This window comes from Dipodomys ordii, unplaced genomic scaffold (genome assembly GCF_000151885.1).
Source record: "Dipodomys ordii isolate 6190 unplaced genomic scaffold, Dord_2.0 Scaffold195, whole genome shotgun sequence".
Taxonomy (NCBI): domain Eukaryota; kingdom Metazoa; phylum Chordata; class Mammalia; order Rodentia; family Heteromyidae; genus Dipodomys; species Dipodomys ordii.
In genome coordinates, this window is record NW_012267411.1 from 2232943 (window position 1) to 2255852 (window position 22910).

Here is a 22910-nt window from a genome sequence, read left to right on the forward strand (position 1 = left end):
ATATAGGGTACAAATTTCTAACAAATTCTGAATAGTCTGAAAACTAATACTCACCTAATGTCTATGCTGTGAAATGTTTCTTAGTTTTGAAATTAATACATACTCACATATAAAATTTAAACACAAGAATACATAAGAAAGCAAAAGATCATCCAACACCAAAACATTCCCACATCAATGCCAGGTTATCCTACTCTAAATTTTATTTGTATGCAAAAAATACACCTTCACAATATTTTTAAACCCTGACTATATACTACAATGTATATAAACATCTATCATTTTTGAATGTTTACATGTAACATATTCTTAGTAGTAATTTATTTCATTTTGTAAATATACTTTAACTTATTTAACAATTTTCCTAGATCACAATCCAAAGCCACACCAAGCAATAAAGTTCATGAGACACATCTCCAATAAACCACCAAAAGTCAGAAGTAGAGCCATGACTCAAGTGGAACAGCACCAGGCTTGAGCAAAAGGGAGCACACAGGCCCTGAGTTCAAGCCCCAGTAGCAGCACAAACAAGTATCACTAGGGGCTTGCCTGTATTTGTGAGGACCGAATTCAACCCAGCAGAATTTTAAAAGGAAGGGGGGAAAAAATCAATCTTTTAAAATTCTTTAAAAATTACATGGGAAGAAGCAGTTTTAGCAATCTACAGTGATATTTTTAGAGCAACACTTATGAATCATGGTCAAAGTAGAAAGATTTATCATGGATTTTCATCGAACTATGTTACTAAAGAGTATGGGCATAACTTTGATATTCCAGAGTAGCTAATGGTTAGGAGTAAAATCAAATTTTCAGTGCAATATAGGTAAGTTCAAGCATATATGCTTAATGATAATGTCTCTCTCTCTACATATACATATATAGATAAGATTGATACACTTCTAAAATTTCCTGGTTCAAATTTAAGATGCAATACTGATAAATGGGCTATGCATAAAAATAGGAATATCTATTAAGATCCTCATGCCTAATGCTTGTATTTATTAAAAGTAATTTTGAAAAGTAAGTTAACTGTAAGCACCAGTAGCTCATGCCGTAATCCTAGCTACTTAGGAGGTTGAGATCTTTGGATTGTAGTTTGGAGCCAGCTTCGGCAGGAAAGTCAAAGATACGCTTATTTCTAATTAACTACCAAGAAGCTGAAAGTGGAGATGTCACTCAAGTGGCAGAGCACTAATCTTGAGCAAAAATGTTATAAGACAGCTCCCTGGTCTTGAGTTCAAGCCCCAGTACAGGCACAAAAAAACAAATCTTAACAATTGTTTTTAAAAATTGGCTAACATATTTATATTTTAAGAATTTTCTTAAAAGGCTAAGACGAGGATAACAAGCTCAAAATGGCATTTAAAACCAGAAAAAAAGGGGCTGGGAAGGCGACTCAGTGGTATCGTGCTTGCCTTGCATGCATGAGGCCCTGGGTTTGATTCCTCAGCACCACATAAGCAGAAATAGCCAGAAGTGGCTCAAGTGGTAGAGTACTCGCCTTGAGCTGAAGAGCTCAGGGACAGCACCCAGGCTGTCACAACTGATTTAAAAAAAAAACACCAAAACTAAAAATCAGCTATTTAAAGAGAAGAGGGGCTGAAATTGATTTGAGCAACTCCCACTATTTATAGTGGACTTAATTAAGCCAGGGAAAGAGAAAAGGAAAGGAGGGATAGAGGGAGGGGAGAAAGAGAAAGACGGAGGGAAGGAGAGAGGGAGGCAGGGAGCAGGCAGGCAGGCACAGGTCAGCCAGTTTAATGTGCTAGTACAAATAACCTTTCTATATTTACATCAAATGCTGAGAAATCTAAATAGAGTAAGACTACTTTGACAATACAGACAAGTATAGTGATGTTCTGTAGACTAACAATGAATATAACTTTGAAATATGCTACCCTAGAATAATAAAAGCGGGCAGGAAATTTGTTGTAAGTGTATGTGATTGCAATTTAATAGATAAACTAAAGGTGAAAAAATGGGATAACGTGGGCCAAAGCAAAGAGCAAAGACTTTGAAAATACATGAAATGGATTAGATCCAGAAGATAATGGGGTCCACATAATAAAAGTGATGTTTTTCCACTTTAGGAGAGAAAAACAGCATTTGAATACAAGATTTTAGATACTGAAGATATGTCCCTAAACACATGATTTATAACAAGCCCTCAACAGATATTACTTAATGACTGATTTGAAATGTCTATAGTTGCTACATTAAACAAAGCCATATCACTGAAATAGTATTATATAGGTTGAGGCATCCCTAATCCAAAATTTTAAAATGCTTAAAAATCTAAACAATTTGAGTGTTCTATCAGTGCTCTAAATCCAGGATTTAAAGCATGGTTGTTGGATTAGGGATGCTCAGTTGGAAGTCTGTGAAAATATCCCCTTTAGCCCCTGCAAAATATGAAATCTATAACACTTCTTGTCGCAAGCATTTTGGATAAGAGCTACTCAACTGTACTTACTCAAGCCGATGATATCAAAGAAAAACAGAACTGATTTTTTTTAAAAAAACTTTTTTTGTCAGTCGTGGAGCTTGAACTCAGGGACTGGGCACTGTCCCTGAGCTCTTTATCTCAAGGCTAGTGCTCTGAGCCACAGCACCACTTACGGAAGTGGTAAATAATTGGCAGTTAATTGGAGATAAGAATCTCATAGACTTCCCTGACCAGGCTGGCTTTGAACTGTGCTCTTCAGATCTCAGTCTCCTGAGTAGCTAGGATTACAGGTATGAGCTACCAGCTCAGAACTGATTAGCTCAAAACTGGCTTAGAACTGATTATTGAGGGGGGAAAAACATACTTTATCAGTATTCACTTTCTCTAAACAAGCAGCTCGCTGAGCTGAATCCAGGTGCTGCCTGAATCTGTAAATGAAGTTACTGGAACAAAGTCGTGCTCATTTACATACTGTCTTTTTTCTAGTTACTTCAGAAGATCTGGGTAGTTACGACAGAAACCCAAGTCTTAAATGCTTTCCGGTCCTTTACTGAAAAATTTTGCTGACCCCTAAATGTGATTTTAAATGCCAAAACAAACAGGGAAATAGACACTTATTTTCTATAACAAACATACCTTTTATAATCAGAAACTAAATTTTTAAAAAGAAAATGCATGGGAGAAGAAACTGAGAAAATTATAAAATATCCAGAATTAAATGTTGCATCGACCTAAGTTACAATTTTTAAACTTTACCTTATTAAATACTCAATTCCACGCAACTTGCCTACTACAGTTAATTAAACAGAAAACACTTTTTCTTTTTCTTAACAGCAAAGTGGTTAGTAAGGCCTCAAAATCCTCAGGAGTGTCTATGGAGGAATTGGTGGGATTAGGGGTAAAAATGCTCTGAGCGCCTCACTTTCATGTAATGAAAGCTGTTCTTTCAGTTTTACACATTTTGTTTCTGCAGACGTATTTGAAAAGCACAGCGAGAAAATGCCTAAAATGATTAAAAAAAAAATAAACCAAGAGCATCACACTGCTGTGAAACTTTATAATTTATGGCTTTAATGAGCTGATTTAACTTTTATTATTTAACTTTTATTAATCCTTCATATCCTATCTGTGACATGATATTTGGGTCACAACATAAAATTAAACATAAAGTACTTGCCTTGCACAGAAGTGTTCAACAAATTATAATGCATTACTTCTTCCTTTACTAAGTTGAACACTATGATATTACTACTGGCATCTGATCAATTTTCATCTCTTAAAATGGCATTTACAAAGCTTAAATTACGACAGCAATGTTGCAGAAAAGAATTATCATAGAATAGGAAGACTTGCTTGCAAGGTTGTCTCTGTCTTCTTTTCTTTTGCCATTTTTTTGGAATTTGGCTACTAAACACTTACACTAAGAAATTTTCCCCAAAGGTAATGGTTACAACTATCTGAATGGACAATATGATTTATGTTGAATGAAACAGGTAAATGGTACTCAAATGCTAGCCTCAATAAAGGCCTTAAGCACCAAATCTCTAAAGAGCACTCTAGGTAGACAGTATTTCATGTTTTTCACAATTCTTTAATAAAGAAAACAGGTGGCTTGTACGCAACTCCATGAGAAACCCTGTACCTCTTCTCTTGTGCTGACTTGGTTTTGTATTTTTTGCTGAAGTAAATCTAAGCCATAACTCTAAGGACAACTATAGACTGAGTTCCACACAAATCATCAACTGTGGGGTGGTCTTGGAGACAAATTGCACTTCAACTTTTCAAAATAACTATTTTTGTAGCAATTTACACATAGCCCAAGTTGATATGAGAATGTATTATACAAAATCAGAGGGCAAAGTCAATTTTGAACATTTTTACACATTATCATCATGTGATACCTTCAAGGCTTAAATCCTGAAAGTCTATTTCCTCCTACAGTAAATGTCCCAAACTGCCAATGTGATAGTTTCTTTTGAATAGACACAAGCTTTCAAGAATGTAATCTTGTAACATACAGCAGAAGCTTAAAAAGTAACTTGTACTTGTTGGACCTAGTAATCCCATATCATATGTATTCTGAGTAACATTCAAAACCTTCAAAACATTATGCCAAAATAGCTTCCACTGCAATTTATGGCTAAAATAATTTACATATTTAACAATGGATGATCAAAACTTATTATGATGTATCTTGAGATTCGAATACCAAGAAATCAGAGTTTGAAAAACCTTTTCAAATTTTACTGTTAAAGGAAAAATTACATGATTGAATACAGTATGATTTCATCTAATGTGCGTATGACAAACCATCTCCAGATTATGGATGTTTATTACCTTCAGTTAATATATTTTGGGAAATATGTATAATGACTATGTTCTACTGATATTTTAAGAAGGCTGACAGTGTATAAATGACTCACATATACTTTTTGGGGGGAGGTCAGGTAGGTCATGGGGCTCAAACTTAGGGCCTTGGGCTCTGTCCCAGAACTTTTGTGCTCAAGGCTAGTGTTCTCCCACTTGAGCCACAGCTCTACTTCTGGACCTTTGGTGGCTCACTGGAGATGAGGGTATCAAAGACTTTCCTGCCCAGGCTGACTTCAAACAGTGATCCTCATACCTCAGTCTCCTGAGTAGCTAGAATAACAGGTATGAGCCACCTGAGCCCAGCCCACATATACTTTTGGAAGATATATCAAACACTGACATGAAGTAGGTAAAGAAATATGTACATATATCTTCTATATTATGGGGAAAAATCACACTCTAAAGGACTTCTTGGGGTTGAGGAGCTCAGTGGAAGAGCACTTGCCTGCTAAGTGCAAAGCCCTGAGCTCAGTCCTCAGCTCTGGAAAAAAAAAAACAAAAACAAAAAACCCAAGTAAATTCTTAACTCTAAAGTCCATCTGACCAGGAAAAGATAACATTCTTTGTACTGGAGTTACCACCCATAAAAGACATCTTTTCTATAACACGTTCAATTACTAATTTATATCTATCTATCTATTATATACAGTTATTTCTATAACACACTCATTGATTTAAGAAAGCATCTTTTTAGCTAGTAAATCTAGAAGTAAAGTTTCTTTTCACTAACAGGTTCAATAAATACAGTCCATATAATATGCCTATTGTTATTCTCTACCACATTGACTTTACTGTGAGTTCTACTTTTCTTGAAGACAATCTCTATATTTAATATTATGTAGCAGAAAAAATGAGCAAGTAGTTTATATCCCATAACTCTGCTGTGTAGTAAAGGAAATACTTCATTAGCATCAGGAATCACTGGCTTTGTGCTGGGGATTAAACCCAGGGCCGGAGCTACACACCCAAACCACTGTCAGTATTTAACAATGCAACCAGTCCAATGTTACTCCCAGAGTTTATACAGAATTTCTATATTTCTATATAAATGTAAATATAAATATATTTCTATATAAATATTTCTATATTATTGAAATATGTAGAAATATAATTCTAAGCACTAGGAATACACAAAGCCAGAATGGAGCCCTGGCTCAAGTAGTAGAGTGCTAGCCTTGCGCAAAAATGCTCAAGGACACTGCCCAGGCCCTAGGTTCAAGACCCAAGACAAGCACCAAAAACAAAACAAAAAAATTCTGTAAGTGTGAAACAAATGAAAACTCAGCTCAATTTCAAGAGCAGTTCTAAATAACATTGACAGTACTTTAAGATGGGCTTTTTGAATAGTACAACAAAACCATACTTCAATGATGTACTTCCAAATTAGAATAAGCAAATCAATACTAACTGTAAGAGTTAGTATTGATTAAGAGTTATTCTTGATGATTGGTTAAGTGTGAAGAAATCACAACCAAAAAAATGAAGTACTAGTGGAAAATAAAATTTAATAAAGTATTTCATTATTCACAAAATATTTTAATACTTTCAAGTGTCCAAATTCTAACTAAAAATACCCAAACACCCAAAAATTAATAAATTCTGCCAGCAGATGGCTCTAGTGACATTGAAAGAATATCACATACTATAGCAAAGTATACAAGGTAAAAAGAATCTCAGATATTTGCAGTAAGGAAAGCAAGCATATAAGTATATTTAAAACTACTTTTTGCAAATGAAGATATCATGTCTAATATAAATAAGTGGCTTAAGAGCTTACTGGTATATTAGTGATAGAATAAAACTAAGAAATTATTTATTTTTATTTAATACTTTATTTAGTACTCTTCGTCAACAGCTATTTAGCAGTCACTGTGTTGCCAGGCATAAAAAATTTGGTGGCAATAAGTATTAAAAGAAATACATTATTAGTAATCATGTTTCAGTTTTAGAAAGGGAAAATTCAAGCTTACAAATGACGTATATTATGCAGCTATTTAGCTACTCTGGTCTACAATTCTGACTTCCAACTATTACAGATTCCTTAAGAATAGGAATACTTCTTCCTAATGCTAGCCTATAGGAAATCATTTTCCAAGTCTATGCTTATAATAATGACACAAATGAGATGTACAAGATGCTATGTCAAAAAATGAACTTTACAACTTTGGCAGGGGGAGAGGGGGAGGGCAGAGATGATAGGGGAGAAAAACAAAGGAGGAGGCAACAATGCTTCATAAGAAATGTACTCATTACCTTGCTCATGTATTTTAACCCCTTTGTATGGTATTTTCACAATAAAAAACATTAAAAATAGTAATGATGCTTTTGAACTGTTAGTGTTGGCTACAAAAAATTATAAACAAGAAGCCTACTTTTTATATTACTTTACATTTATGGACAATGTGGATAATCATAGAAAAACATATAAAAACTTCTTGCCAGGTACAGGTAACTCATGTAATCCTAGCTATTCAGGAAGTGCTAGATAGCCTTGAGCAAAAAAGCTGAGGGTTGTTGGGGGTTGGAGGCTCACATCTGTAATCCTAGCTACTCACGAGGCTGAGATCTAAGGATCACAGTTTGAAGCCAGCCCAGGAAGAAAACCTTGTGAGATTCTTATCTCCAACTAACCAGCAGAAAACCAGAAGTGGTGCTGTGGCTCAAAGTGGTACAGCACTAGCCTTGTATGAAAGAGCTCAGGGACAGCACCCAGGCCTTGAGTTCAAGCCCCAGGACCTTAAAAATTAAAAATAAAAATAAAAAGCTCAGAGACATCACCCAGTCCTTGAGTTCAAACCCTAGCAACAGCAAACACACACACACACACACACACACAAAATTCTTATCAGTTTACTATATTTACACCTACCTAAATTTTTGCTTTAAATATCACTTTGCTATATTTTAGTGCATTAAAAATCATACCATGGACAAGAAAACAAGTCAGTTTTTATGTTAACCTGCACACTGTGATTATAATTTTGAAACCTAGGGATAATCACTGTAGGAAGATGCTAACTGCCAAGGTTCAATAGTGACTAATGGATATTTTTTTATGGTATCTTAAGAGACACTAAACTACAAATAGTTTGTTTCATGGTATTTACTAAAATTTAAGCAGTGGTATTTGTTAATGTTATGAATAGTAAAAGATAGTGTTTTTGTTAAAAAAGATTTAAGCTCGTGAAACAAAATTTTATTCTTGTTAAAAAACACATGCTGTGGGGACTGGGAAGTTGGCTCAGTGGTAGAGTGCTTGCTTTGCATGCATGAGGCCCTGGGTTCGATTCCTCAGCACCACATAAGCAGAAAAAAAGGTGGAAGTGATTCTATGGCTCAAGTGGTAGGGCGCTAGCCTTGAGCTGAAGAGATGAGGGACCAGCACCAGAGTTCAGGACCCATGACTGACAAAAAAAACCCAAAAACAAATACAAACACACACACACACACACAAACACATGTTGTCAATCCCCACTAATTTACAAATGTTGTAGAAAATACAATTTTTGGCAAGATAATAGAAAATAAGAAGTAACACACTCTCCAGGTACCAGTGGCTCACATCTGTAATTCTAACTACTCAGGAGGCTGAGATCTGAGGATCACGGTTTGAAACCAGCCTAGGCAGAAAAGTCTTTGAGACTCTTATCTGCAATAAACTACTCAGAAAAGGCTGGAAGTGGCATTGTAGCTCAAGTGGTAGAGTCTAGACTTCAGCACAAAGAGGCTCAGAGACAACCCTAGGCCCTAAGTTCAAGTCCCAGGAATGGCAAAAAAATAAAAAAGAGAGAACATACAAAATATCTATCCTGAAAGAAAGGCAAAATGAGGTTAAAATTTTCAAAACTTAGTGACTAGAGGAAAACAAATATTCACAAAGAAAAATAGACTTGATGTAAAATAATGACTTTTATTTTAGAGATAAAATAATACAAAAATAAATATTCCTGGGAATGGAAACTCAGACATTAACAAACCCTTTATTATCGATCCTAAACTTTCAACTAGATGAACTATCAGTCACCTTATAGTCTTATGAATTCATTAAATATCTATTCAACTCTATTAAGTATCTTTCAAACTTTATTCACATTTTTAGCAGTACAATCTTCTTTAAAAAGTAAACATAAAGCCAGGCGCCAGTGGCTCACACCTGTAATCCTACCTACTCAGGAGGCTGAGATCTGAGGATCACAGTTCAAAGCCAGCCCAGGCAGGAAAGTCCATGAGACTCTTATCTCCAATAAACCACTAGAAAACCAAAGTGGTGCTGTGGCTCAAGCAGTAGAGTGTTTGCCTGAGCTGAAGAGCGCAGGGACAAGCCCAGAGTTCAAGCCCCACAACTGACCAAAAAACAAAAAAAAAGTAAACATATAACTAACAAAATTATACACCTACCACGTGGCTACAATGAAATTTAATTCTTTTTAAAAAGTTGTGAAATAATTATAGATTCATAAGAACTAATCAAAAACATATACAGGAAAGTCCCATGCACCGTTCCCGTCTCTTGCTTTCTGTTTTTTGTGTTTGTTGTTCTGAGATAGGTTCCGACATAGCCCAGGTGGATTTGAACTCCTGGTTCAAGCAATGTTCCAATCTCAGCTCCTGAGCACTGATTCAGGACTACAGGCATGTATCCCCATACCCAGATACATCTTTTTCCCATTATGTATTAGAAATGAAAACAGCATTCTATTTTTAAAAAAAGTATTAGGAAAATAAAGCCAAAAGCTTATGTTTTTGTAGCAAAGGGGGGAAATGTGACTTAAGCATCTTCTTAAATTTCTGGTTTTAGATAGAAAAGAACTTAAAAGTTTGAGAATTATACCACCAAAATTCTAATGGTTCCCTAAAAACAAAAACTGCCGTCATCTATATTTCATGTTCTGAGTGGGGAAAACTATGCCTGACGGACATATACCTTTTATGAAAAAGAAAAAATCGCTTCCTGAAACATTAGTATTTATTAAAAGATAGTCATTCTTCAATTATGTACAAGTTGAATCTTTTCCCATAATAAAATGGCCTTGCATGTAAGAATCCAAATAAGCCAAAGTTTATACTATCAATACTCTACAAAAATGAATCTAATGAAGAAAATAGGTAGATACTACTAGCTGGGCACAGTGGCTCACACCTGTATTCTTGTCATCTGGAAGAATGAGAGAAATGGATCTTGAATCTAGCTTGGGTTAACAAAGTCAATGACAGGTGAACACGGGCCACAGAATGAGACTTTGCCTCAAAATACCAAAAGAAAACAGATTGGTACCTACTGTCTTCTTTTAGTAAACTGTTCATTCCTTTTTAACTATCTAATTAATGCAATGCTTTTTGTGAGTCATCTTATAATTTACAAAACAGACATATAAGCAAGGCAAAGATGTATTTCACATTATTTAACAGCTTAAAAAATATAGTCAATAAAGATACAGTTAAATATACTATTTAAGCTGTTCGTGGTGATGAACACCTGTAATCATAGCACTTAAGAAGCTAAGGGAAGAGGATAGAGTTTGAGACCAGCCTAGGCTTCACAGCAAGACCTTGCCATAAATGTCTATATATGTATTATACATAATACATACAGGCTGTTTAGTACACTACAAGAATACTGAAGAGTATAAAGAGTATGTCAATGTCTTTTCCAACAGCAGTAACAGGAATTATGAAAACACTCTGGGCCACTACAAATGCCAGCAAAAGGAGGATTAATTACAGCATTTTCTTGCTCTCCATGTAAGTTTCTAGAGTTCTAAAATAAACATGTTTTTTCTTTCTTTTAAAATCCCATCAAGTTTAGCTTAAATATAGATGAGAAAAGTCCCATTATGTAAGACATAACTATATACTAAAGCAGAGAACATGTATCTTTTTATCCTTCAGCTTCAATATTCTTCAGTTTACAATTTCAAAAAACAATCTTTACAGCAATAACTTAAAATGGATGGTCATTCAAAAAACAAAAGATTAATAAAGTCGGTCCAAACAAGTGCATAGTCAAAACATGGGCAAACAGGTAAAAATCTTTCATTGAGTTCACAGAAATGGCGATTACAGTTACTTTGTAGAACTATTCAAAGATAATTTAAAAAACAAATAAATATTAGCTAAGATTAAAATTTTAAATTGCTTCCCAAAATAAATAGGACAGATTATACACTAAACACAAAGATCTGCTAGCCACAGTGTCAAACCTATATTTTCAGAATTTAGGAGGCTGAGCCAGGATTAGTTTGAGTTCAAGGCCAGTTTGAACTAAGTGGTAAGTTTCAGACCACCTTGAAACACTCTCTCAAAGAAACACCAAACAAAACAAAAGAATTGTGTTATTCTTGATGCTAACAAATAGGAAGTAGAAAAGACAAAAAGAAAATTCATTAGAGGAATCTTTGTCCTTAACTTGTGGTATTTTAGCCAAGAGATAAGAAAAAACATGAATGTAAATTATGCACTGCTTATTTGTGTTAAAATAACTACAGGAGATAATTGCCTTTCTCTATGTAAAACATCTTTAACTTAAATACTTACTCTGAGCCTGCAGCCATTTCCAAGTATGACGTTTCTGCTGTATCAACCCCCAATGGGATCACTATGCTCATGACGTTCGCCTCTGGTAAATTCGATTACTATGGAGTCCTATGCATTGGTATCCAAAACACTGGAGCATGCCAGCCACAGTGCTCATTGCAAACATCTAAGTGCATCCACAAACCCTGTTTTAAAAAAAGGAAGGGGGATGAGGGGAAGACAGTTAAGAACCATCTTAACTAGCAAGAGTCAACAATCATATAGCAGGAAGTAAAATTAGAGAAGAAAGCATTCTTCATTAAGATCACAATATAAAGGAACTTCTATCTATTTTTCTGGAATTAAGTTGCATGATTACGATCGAAAGAAGTTTATGAGTGTATGGTTCAGTGGCAGAGCAAGTTCTTAGTATAATATACATGAAACCCTGGGTCAAATCATAGAACAAGAAAGGAAAAAAGAAAAAAAGTTTATGAATCATAACCTTCCTTAGGGAATGAATCAGGATGCCATGAGGATTATGAAGGCATATTGTTTTGCTACATAACCAACAAATATTCATTTAAAAATACTATATATATCTTGTATTATTAGTATTCACAAATAGATCTTTTCAGTTCAGTGAGTTATCTAACAATAAGCACCACAATAAGCCTTTTACATGAACAGTCCATTTAATCTTCACAATTCCAAGATAGATATCTATTTTACCATGAAAGAATATAAAATGAAAAAACACTAACTTAAATCAAGGTTGTTTAGCTTAAAAAATGACACTAGGATCAGAACCAATTCTAGCCTGTTTTATTTACACATATAAATATACATATACACTTTTATTTGTAATGAAATCAATTGTTTCACAGTGCAGGTCACTTTTCATGATATGTAAATATCTGTCTATGAAGGTGATTCTCCATGAAACAAATGTTTTTTAAAAGCCAACATTAAAAAAAAAAAAGAAATATCAAGTTTGGTGCTTTTTAAACAAACTTCAATCTTCAACATCAATTTTCCTACCTAAATCCACTCCATAAAATTTGCTATGTAGCAATGGAGGCATGGCTCAGTTGGTAGAGTGCCAGCCAATGAGTGAAAGCATTAGGTACTGAGTTCAAGTGCCAGTCTTAAACGAAGAAAAAAAAAACGGTTATTCGTGTTGTTTATAAAGTATCAAAAGTGAGATAATACAATTTAGGAACAAAATATACATAGACACTTTTATAAACTAGAAAACTACACATTCAATATTATCTCTGTCCCTGTATTGTTGTAACTAAAAAAAAGAATAGCAGTTTTTTTTCAAACAGTAGTTCTTATTTTCTACCTTTAGTTTTGACAATTAAGTTTGAGAATATCCATTCAAGTTAATTCTCATTTTATAGTTCACAGTCTGTGAGTTCATATCTCACAAGAGGGGGAAATAAAGTGTCAAAGTGGCTTCAGCCAGGCACCAGTGGCTCACACCTATAAATCCTAATTTCTCAAGAGGCTGAGATATGAGGACTGTGGTTCAAAACAGGCCCTTTCAGGAAAGACTCCAGGAGACTTTTATCTCCAATTAACTACCAAAGAAGCCAGAAATGGAGTTGTGGCAGAGTGCTGGCCTTGAGCCAAAAAATGCAGACAAGTGTCCAGGCTCTGAGTTAAGCTTCAAGACTGGCAGATAGATAGATAGATAGATAGATAGATAGATAGATAGATAGATAGATAGATAGATAGATAGATAGATAGATAGATAGAAAGATAGAGATAGACAGAGAGATGGCTAGATGACTAGATAGATAACAAAGAGCAAAAGAAAGAGCAGAAGAGCAAAATAGCAAGGGAGCAAGAACGAGCAAGAGAGAAAAGAAACGAGAACAAACCAACTGAAATTATAATAAGGCAATTATAACTAAAAATTTTAAACATTAAACTGGGCACTGGTGGCTCACACCTACAATCCCTAGCTCCTTATAAGGCTGATATCTGAAGTGCAGAGCCAGACTGGTAAGGAAAGTCTATTACACTCTTATCAATTAACTACCAGAAAACCAGAAGTGGAGCTGTGGCTCAAAGTGATAGAATGCTAGCCTTGAGCAAAAAGTTCAAGGATAGTGGATAGTGCCCAGGCCCTCCTGAGTTCAAGCCCTATAGCCGACAAAAGAAAAGAAAAATTAAAACATCAACCTTTACATCTGCCAATGACTAAATGTAAGGTTAGAAAGTTATCGGGTTTCATGTTTATAAAATGGGAATGTATCCTCAGAGGATTTCTACAAAGAAAGTAAAGAATAACAAATGTCAAGCATTTACAAGAATGCATTTATTTAGTAATCAACACCTAAAACAGATTGTACGTAACTCATAAAAAAAAAAACCCTGAAAACCAAAATGCAGCAAAATATTCAGTTTTCAGATATTTTTTTTTAGATTGGGAATGTTTAACTTGTAAAGTTTATGCAAATATTTCACAATCTACAAAAACAAATTTAGCGCATCTCCAGTCCAGATAAGAGACACCAGGTATGTAGTTAGGGATTAAATCATTCCTATTTCATCACAAAACAAGAGGTGGATAGAAAAGATGTTTTCAACTTTAAAAATCTTTTCAGTTATTTCATAAGCATGGTTTTCTATATGCCATGCTTTATACCAGTCTTACAAATTAAAGTGCTCCTGCAAGATAATGAAAGCAGAAATGCTACCCTGCCCATTTCAGAGTACTCTGTGAATGCCAGATTTATTAACCAACACAAAACTAAAATTACAAAATTCTGTAGGACAGAATACAAACAATGTGTAAAACTAAGTTTGTGTACTTATAGGTTCATTTATTCTGTACTTCTTTAAAATACTTCAAGACCTGGACCTAATAATAACAGATAACAAATGCAGTTATATGTCTGTGTGATTTTTTTTAAATTTACATATACACATATATATGTATATACATCTAAATATATATACATACACATATGTATATGTGTACATGTAAATGTATGTATCAGCTGGGTCCTGATGACTCATGCCTATAATCTTAACTACTCAAAAGGCTGAGATCCAGAGGACCTGGTTTTAAAGACAACCTAGGCAGAAAAGTCCTTAATACTCTTGTCTCCAAAACAGACAGAAAAAAAGCTAGAGGTATAGATCAAGTGGCAAAGCACAAGTCAAACTAGTGGTCTGAGTTCAAACAATTATACCAGCAAAAAATAAAATTAAAAAAAAAAATCCTCCCTGTTCATAGCATCTACTTGGCTTTCTGTCTCTCTCTCTCTCTCCTTTTTTCCTTCCTTCCTCCCTTCTCTCCTTCCTTCCCTCTTTCCCTCTTTCCTTCTGTGCTTTTCCCTTTTTCACTGTGCCTAACTATATATATCAAGTACTTAAAAAAAAAACCTGTATGATACTTCTAAATCTCTCTAAAAACAAAAACTGTTTACAGGATAAAGATACATCAATTTCTGAAACATCTGAAACAGATCTACAGCATAGTAGATCTCAGTAATTTATTCACATAATGTTTAATATGATAAGGTCATATTTATTGGGACCATAAAGTGGTAAATATTTCACTGTTAACATTAGTATAAGTAATTGTAGCTGGGCACTAGTGGCTCAAAAAATCTGGGACAGAAGCTGGGCACTGGTGGGTCATACCTATAATCCTAGCTACTCAGGAGGCTGAGATCAGAGGACCACAGTTTAAAGCCAGCCTGGGCAGGAAAGTCTGTGAGACTCTTATCTCCAATAAACTTCCAGAAAACCAGAAGTGGCACTGTGGCTCAAGTGGTAGAGTACTGCCTTAATAAGCTGAAGAGCTCAGGGACAGAGCCCAGGCCCAGAGTTCAAGCCCCATGACCAACCAAAAAAGTCTGGGGCAGAAAAGTCCACTAGACTATCTCCAAAATAACCAGCAAAAAAAAGTAGGGCTGGAGGAAGACTCAAGTGGTAGAGTGTTAGGCAAGCAAGTAAAGCAAGACCCTGAGTTCAAGTTTCATTACTGCAAACAATCTTCCCCCAAAACAAACCCTCTACACTGAGGAAAGTCATACTGTTTAAAAATCTGATTTATACTTAATGAAATCATAAGCTCTTTAGAGGAATATGATTATCTCTAAAAATGAGTAAGGCAATACTGTACGTGGAAGAAAAGTGATCTTACATCATAAATTAAGGGAAAATTATTCAACACAATCCAAACAACTACCACAAACTTTCACATATGCAAGGCAGAAAAATGGTCATCCAACTGGCAAGTAAGATAAACACAAATATTGAGAATAAGTGGCAGCCATTAAAGAAATAAAATAAAAGGAAATACCATGAGATGTCTGGGAAATCTGAGGTCCAAGAAAGAATAAATGTCTTCACAAAACCTGCTATCCAGAATAGACCTAGAAACCAAGTGAACATAGGAGTGTTGAGCTATTTTTAAATGGCATAAAATTGTAGGTACTTCTGACTAACATGGTACCTAAAACCAAAGGAACTCAGAGACAACAAATTCTTAAAAAGGTTATTTTTATACAAATGAATGCAAACACAATCAAAGTTAAAGTTAAATACCATATATCAAACTGAAAAGAAACTGGAATAGAACATTAAAGTCAGATTTAGTAAAGCAAAGGCAACAATACCACAATGAAAAACAAGACAAAAGTCAACACCACCAAAAAAGCAATTAAAGTAGAAAATAGTCTATTTAGACAAACTGGAAGGCAGAGGCTGAGGCTGCTTTTATGACCACATTAGAAAGCACACAGGGGGGGAAATTGTTGAAAAGATGAACATGACCACAAAATACAGAATGAAAATGTAAGAAAAATGTTTTCCGAAGTCATAAATTAAAATGTCCCACCTAACAGATTCATTGAGCTAACGATTACTCATCTGTTCCTTGTAAGCACCTTTCACAGTGCTCAATAAATATTAAAATTTTAATGTTTATATTTTGGATATGTGTCATTAAGAGACTAGGCATATCAATCTAGCCAAATTACTAATGAATCTGAAATAAAATAGAAAATTGAAAAGGAACACATACCTGAAATTTCTTTTTAAATTTGAAATTAAATTTGTAAGGATTATTTTATTATAGCAAGTTGACTAAATAAAAATACTGGTAAATCAAGATCTAGTTCAAGTGAATACTCTGACTAGGGACCATTAGGCAAGTCATTTGACCACTTTCAGTTTCAACTACAAATGGAGATTGGTTAGGGTGATGATCTCATAGTTATTTATTTTCAATAGTGGAGATTGAACTCTGGGCCTCCAGCATGCTAGGCTAGCACTTCCATTTGAGCCATGCCCCTAGCCCTTTTGTTTTTAAACTAGGGAATAACTTTGCCCAGAATGGTCTCCAACTCCAAGTATATATCCCTTCAACTTGGATTACTGACAAGTACCACCATGCCCAGTTTAAATCTTACAAATTATTTTTGCTAACTACAATAATACCATATCAGATTCTAAAAAGTTATCAAACATACTAGAGAATGAGTATTTTTTCAGCTAGGTTAATATTAGTATTAGACAGTGCTCCCCACAATGTTATCTGATTGATACTTAAAGCTTCCAACTAGCAGTTGTATTAATAGCAAATACTGAGTACTTACAATGTTTAGTCATTGCAAGCCTATGATATGGGTATATATATTATACGTATTTTATAGATGTGGTAGAGGTTAAACTTATCTAAAGTTCAAAACTAGCAAATAGTCAGATCAGTATGTAAATCCCAGTGTTATCATTTCAGAGCTTACACATTAGCTTGCCTGAAATTCAAATTTGTCAGATGACTGGTTAAAAAATAGAATTTATATTAAAAAAGAAAAGGGGGGCCGGGCGCTGGTGGCTCACGCCTGTAATCCTAGCTACTCAGGAGGCTGAGATCTGAGGATCTCGGTTCAAAGCCAGCCCGGGCAGGAAAGACCATGAGACTCCTATCTCCAATAAACCACCAGAAAACCGGAAGTGGCACTGTAGCTCAAGTGGTAGAGCGCTCACCTTGAGCTGAAGAGCTGAGGGACAGCACTCAGGCCTAGAGTTCAAGCCCTACAACCGATAAAAAAAAAAAAAAAAGGAAAAGAAAAAGGGGTAAGAACTGAAAGCTGCCTCTCTAAAAGAGAATTTATGTAAGTACAAAAATGTCTCACTCTAGGACACACAAACTATGTTTACTGGCACATTAAAGGAAAGAACTATAATAAACCCCACCTTGCTCATCTGCCAATTTAACCCAGTTATTTAATATTATATCCATCCTATAAGGATGCATAATATCCCCAAAAGTAAAGAAACATGAGCTCATAGTCTAAAACCTGTGTGTAAAATACTTCAGGAAAAGCCAAAGTATATAATTGATGGGTAAAGATGAAATTGTTATAAGTTGTTATATTTTCAAAACTATGCACATGCTTCACTAGAGTTAAAGGTAACTAATCAATTCCTTACAGAGAAATTATTTGTCAAAGAATAACAAAACAAGCTGGATGCTGGTGGCTCATGCCTATAATCCTAGCTACTCAGGAGGCTGAGAGCTGAGGATTGTGGTTCGGTCAGCCTGGGCAAGAAAGTCCATGAGACTCTTACCTCTAATAAACTACTCAGAAAAACTGGAAGTGGTGCTATAGCTCGAGTGGTAGAGTGCTAGGCTTGAGCACAAAGAGGCTCAGGAACAGTGTCCAAGCCCTGAGTTCAAGCCCCAGGACTGGGAAAAAAAATAGCAAAGATCAACTGGTTAAATTTCCATATGAATCTCTTTAGTACCATCTGGTGCCAGAGACAAAGAATTTCATTAATTCAACTTCACTATAATACTTCTTTGGCAAATAAAATTCTATTTTAAAAAGTCTGGAACTGAAGGCTCAAGTGATAGAGCACCAACCATAAGCAAAAAAGGAGTAGTTAGGAGTGCATATGCGAAGGTATACACATGTACACACATAGTGTTGGTCCAGCATTGGTGTCTCACCCTTACAATTCCAGCTACTCAGGAGGCTGAGATCCAGAGGATTGAGATTCAAAGCCATTTGAGGCCAAAAAAAAAAAAAAGTCCTCAAGTATCTATCTCTGAAATAATCATCTAAAAGCTGACTCAAGGTATATAGCTTAAGTAGTTGTAGGGCCCAGTTCAAATCCCTCCGTATTGTAAAAAGAGCAGCAACAAAAGATTTTTTTGTTATGTAAGAAGTTTAGTGCTACAGTGTTTCATATCTAATTAAATTCCAATCAACTGTTACTATAAATTCAGTATCAAGTAGCAATGCTTAAACACACTCAGCCACTTATTATTAATGGTTCCTTAATCTCTTTATGAGATAGAGCCTGAAATCCTGTCTGATAAGATTAGATATTTTAAAGAAAGAACCAATGGCAACCCTTATATTACCTATTATAAATCACCACTTCCTATAGTCAGAGAACTTTCCCAAATCAGTCATTATTTTGGTGAACTTCATAATAGCAGTTTACTATATCTTTAGCTCTAGTAAATCAAAGTAACAAGTATGAACAACACATTTTTTCACAATACAACATGAATACAAAGAGTGAACCATAATGTAAACTATGGACTTTAGTTGACAATACTAATGTGTCAATGTTAACTGACAAATGTACCAACTACACTGATAAAAGATGTTGATGATAGAAGAGGCTGTGCCTATGTTGACAGAACATTTGAGAACTTTCTGCTCAATTTTTCTGTGAACCTAAAATTTGACTAAAAAGATAGAGCAGGTATAAATATGACATAGTGAACTATTTTTTTGCTAATATATAATGGAGAGATACTAGGGAGCTATGATCAATGCCAACTTTGTAACTAGCCTAACTTCTGGTATGCCCCTCTATTCCCAAATTCTTCAAGTTAGAGCAAGTTTTATTCTATCTGGCTTTTTAATGCAACATCCTATTATTTTTAAATGATATGTTTCATCTTCCAAATGTTGGCAACCACTGAACTACAGTATAAAATCTAATAAAAAAATGTGATCTTTTATGTGTTTCCAGGTATAAACATAAAATTCCTATTTCCCACACACAAAACTTTAAAAAATAAGCTCTGGTCACACTCTAAGAATGTAACTAATTGCAATTTTGTTCACTATATGACCAACTTTAGATCTCAGAATGTGCTGCTCAATATGAAAATACAGAATTTTCAATCATATGAATAATCACCTAAAATTTCTTAAAATGTTACATTTGTGTACAGAAGTATTAAGTGAGTGTTACAAAGCATAATACGTCACATCATTTAAAGGGTCACTAATTTCTCTATTAGTTCTAGGATCAAAGCCCAGGACCTCTCTATGACAGGCAAACACTTTGCTGGTCCTCCACTACTATGTGTAATCATGTGTCTCAAAGGAGTTAGAGATCGAAGACAGTAGAAAAGTCAGAAAGGTTAGCAAAGAATGTGAGAAAAAGTATACTCTATTAATTTCAAAGGAAAACTCTGAAGCTCATGTTCTCCGTGTTAACTACTATGAAAATAGCATTAAATAAATAGCAGTATTATAAAGAAGCAAACCACTGATATAAAAAACAACCTGGATCAATCTCAATAGAATCATACTGCTTTCCTTTTTTAAAAGCCAATCCTAAAGGTTATATACTGTGATATTACATTTATTTAACATTCTAAAAACAATAAATTATAGAAATGGGAAATCAATTAGTAGCAAAAGGTAAGTGAATACTTATATAATATGGAAATACCAAGAATTGATATTTTCATATCAATAACATTTCAATGTTAATTTGATTATACAAAAAGTTTTTTCTAATTGTTTTTTTACTACTACCATATTTTCCTCTGCTTCTCCCCACAATTCTGTAAATTTTCTGAAGTTATTCTCCTTTGTCTTTTTTTTTTTTAGTTTTGGGTTTTAACTCAGGATCTTGGGCTCTCTGGCCTAGGTTGCTTGGCTGGTGCTCTATCACTTGAGCTACATCTGAAGACTTGTTTTATTCTGGTTATTTTGGAGATAAAGTTCATGGACTTTTCTGCTCAGGCTGGCTTAGAACAGAGATCCTCAAAATCTAGCCTTCTCAGTAGCTAAGATTATAGGTATAAGGCCCAGACAACTGGGTCCATTCCACTTTTCATTATCTCATTCTCAGTTCTTTTTAATCTTTCTTTCCTCAATTCAAATACCAGTACACAGTAATAACAATTTTGCTGTACAGTTATAATACACCGATTGCATACTTAAATTTAAACCAAATAAACTGACCCTGGAAAAATTAGCAAAAAAATCAGTTATTTCTCTTAAGTATAAGCAAAATAAACCCTAATAGCTACTTTGATACTTTTACATAGAAAACATTTAACTATATATGCCACTAAATGAATTGTTTATAAAAATATCAGAGTTCAAATGGTCCTAAAGAAGAGTATAATTTAGATCTCATAAGGCAGTTAGGGTTATTAGCGCTTGATAAAGTCAATCTATCAGAACCACTTGAAATCTATCATTTTTATCAACTAGAGTCACTCCCTATAAACACTATTGGACAAACTAGTGTGAGAATCTGAAAGAACATTTCTAGACTTCCAAAATACTAAATGAAAAAGTTACAAAAGATAGTAGGGATTCATTCCCTATTAAACAAATATAATTTTAATTATATAGATTATAAAACCTTTTTTATTATGATCCAAAAAGAATTAGCAAAATATGAGTTAATTATAAAACATCACTACTATTTCTTACAATAACTAGAATAGTCACATAAAGAAACAATATTCTCTCTTCCTGGCTGCATGTATCTCAACAATTTGTCTCAAAACATCAAACATTAACATGCTTAGAAAAAAAATTAAGTAAATATGATTTTATATACAAAGAGTCTAGAAGTTGATGTAACATTTATCAGGGAAAATTATTTTAAAAACCTAAACACTGCCAAGCACCAGTAGTTCATACCTATAATCCTAGCTACTCAGGAGGCTGATAGCTGAGGAAGGAGCTTGGCTCTAAGCCAGCCTGGGGAAGAACATCTGTAAGACTCTTATCTCCAATAAATTACCAAAAACAGCTGGAAATGGAGCTGAAGCTCCAGTGGCAGAGCACTAGTCTTGAGCAAAGAAGTTCAGGGTCAGTGCCCAGTCTCGGAGTTCAAGCCCCAGGACTGTCAGAAAAAAATACTGAATTTTTAATTTACAATATCAAGCTAAAATGTATTTTTTTTGAGGGGGGGGAAGTCTGGTCGTGAGCCTGAACTCTGGGCCTGGGTGCTGTCCCTCAACTCTTCAGCTCAAGGCTAGCACTCTACCACTTGAGCCACAATGCCACTTCCGGCTTTTTTTTTCTCCTTATGTGGTGCTGAGGAATCAAACCCAGGGCCTCATGCATGCAAGGCAAGCACTCTACCACCACTGAGCCACCTTCCCAGCCCCTAAAATGTATTCTTTAGATATGTCTTCTCTGATTAAAATTCTGGATTTTCACCTCTCAATCAAACATGAATAATGTATTATCTACAGATTTTGGTCTTATTTTATTTCAAGGCAAAACACTTAACACACTTGAGTAATGTGCCTGCAGACTTTCCTCTGGATTAATTGTCCCATAATCGTTGGTTATCTTACCCAGGCCTTACTTGAAAATTCTTTAACTGTTTATTGGCCTGTATCCAGTTTTCCAAAGTACTTTACTTAGTTTTCATTTAAACAACTTTCTCTTTATATCCACTTATTGACTGTGTAATACTTAGTAAAATACTAATTGCAAAACAATGAAAATAGGCAATCTGGGAACAAGCATACAATACTTATGAACATTCAGCTCAACTGGCAGACACATCACAGAGCAGTTTATATTTATTCAACTTGCTTGGATTTTTAAAAATATTTTGAAAGGAGTACTCATCTTGCAACTTGATTCAATGAAGGTCAAAGAAATTTTCTGCATTGTCTACTTAAAACACTGTAGGCAGGGGCTGGGAAGGTGGCTCAGTGGTAGAGCGCTTGCCTTCATGCATGAGGCCCTGAGTTTGATTCCTCAGCACCACGTAAGCAGAAAGAAAAAAAGCCGGAAGTGGCGCTGTGCCTCAAGTGGTAGAGTGCTAGCCTTGAGCTGAAGAGCTGAGGGACAGCACCCAGGCCCAGAGTTCAGGCCCCACGACTGGACCCAAAACAAAAACAAAAACAAAAACCACTGTAGGCAAAACAAATTACAAACAGTGATTACCTTAGAGAATCTTTTCTTTTAGAAACAAGTAATGAAACTGTAATAGAACTACAGAGGGGGAGGAAGTATGTATTCTGGTTCTGAGGACTGAACTCAAAGCCTGTCCCTGAGCTTTTTTGTTAAAGGCTAGTGCTCTACCACTTGAGCCACAATTCCACTTCTGGCTTTTTTTTTGGGGGGGGTGCGGGAATTGTTCATTGGAAATAATGGTCTCAAGGACTTTTCTGCTGGGACTGACTTTGATCCTTGATCCTCAGAGCTCAGCCTGAGGCACTGGGGCCTGGCTGTTAAGAATTTTGTATCTCTTACTTCACTGAATTCTTAAAACAACTCCATGAGATATGCTCCACTGTCACCTCCATTTTTCAAAA

General features: G+C 35.0%; 1 protein-coding gene across 1 annotated transcript in view; it reads right to left on the minus strand.

Moving 5' to 3' along the window:
- The window catches only part of Kmt2e (lysine (K)-specific methyltransferase 2E), an 80080-nt gene that overhangs the window by 47334 nt on the left and 9836 nt on the right, over positions 1-22910 (minus strand). The window contains exons 2-3 of the mRNA XM_013034722.1: positions 15657-15729; positions 11351-11535 (exon numbers count right to left, since the gene is read on the minus strand). Coding sequence (XP_012890176.1) covers positions 11351-11421 — 71 coding nt within the window. The 5' untranslated portion in view covers positions 11422-11535; positions 15657-15729. The remainder of the gene's footprint in view (positions 1-11350; positions 11536-15656; positions 15730-22910) is intronic.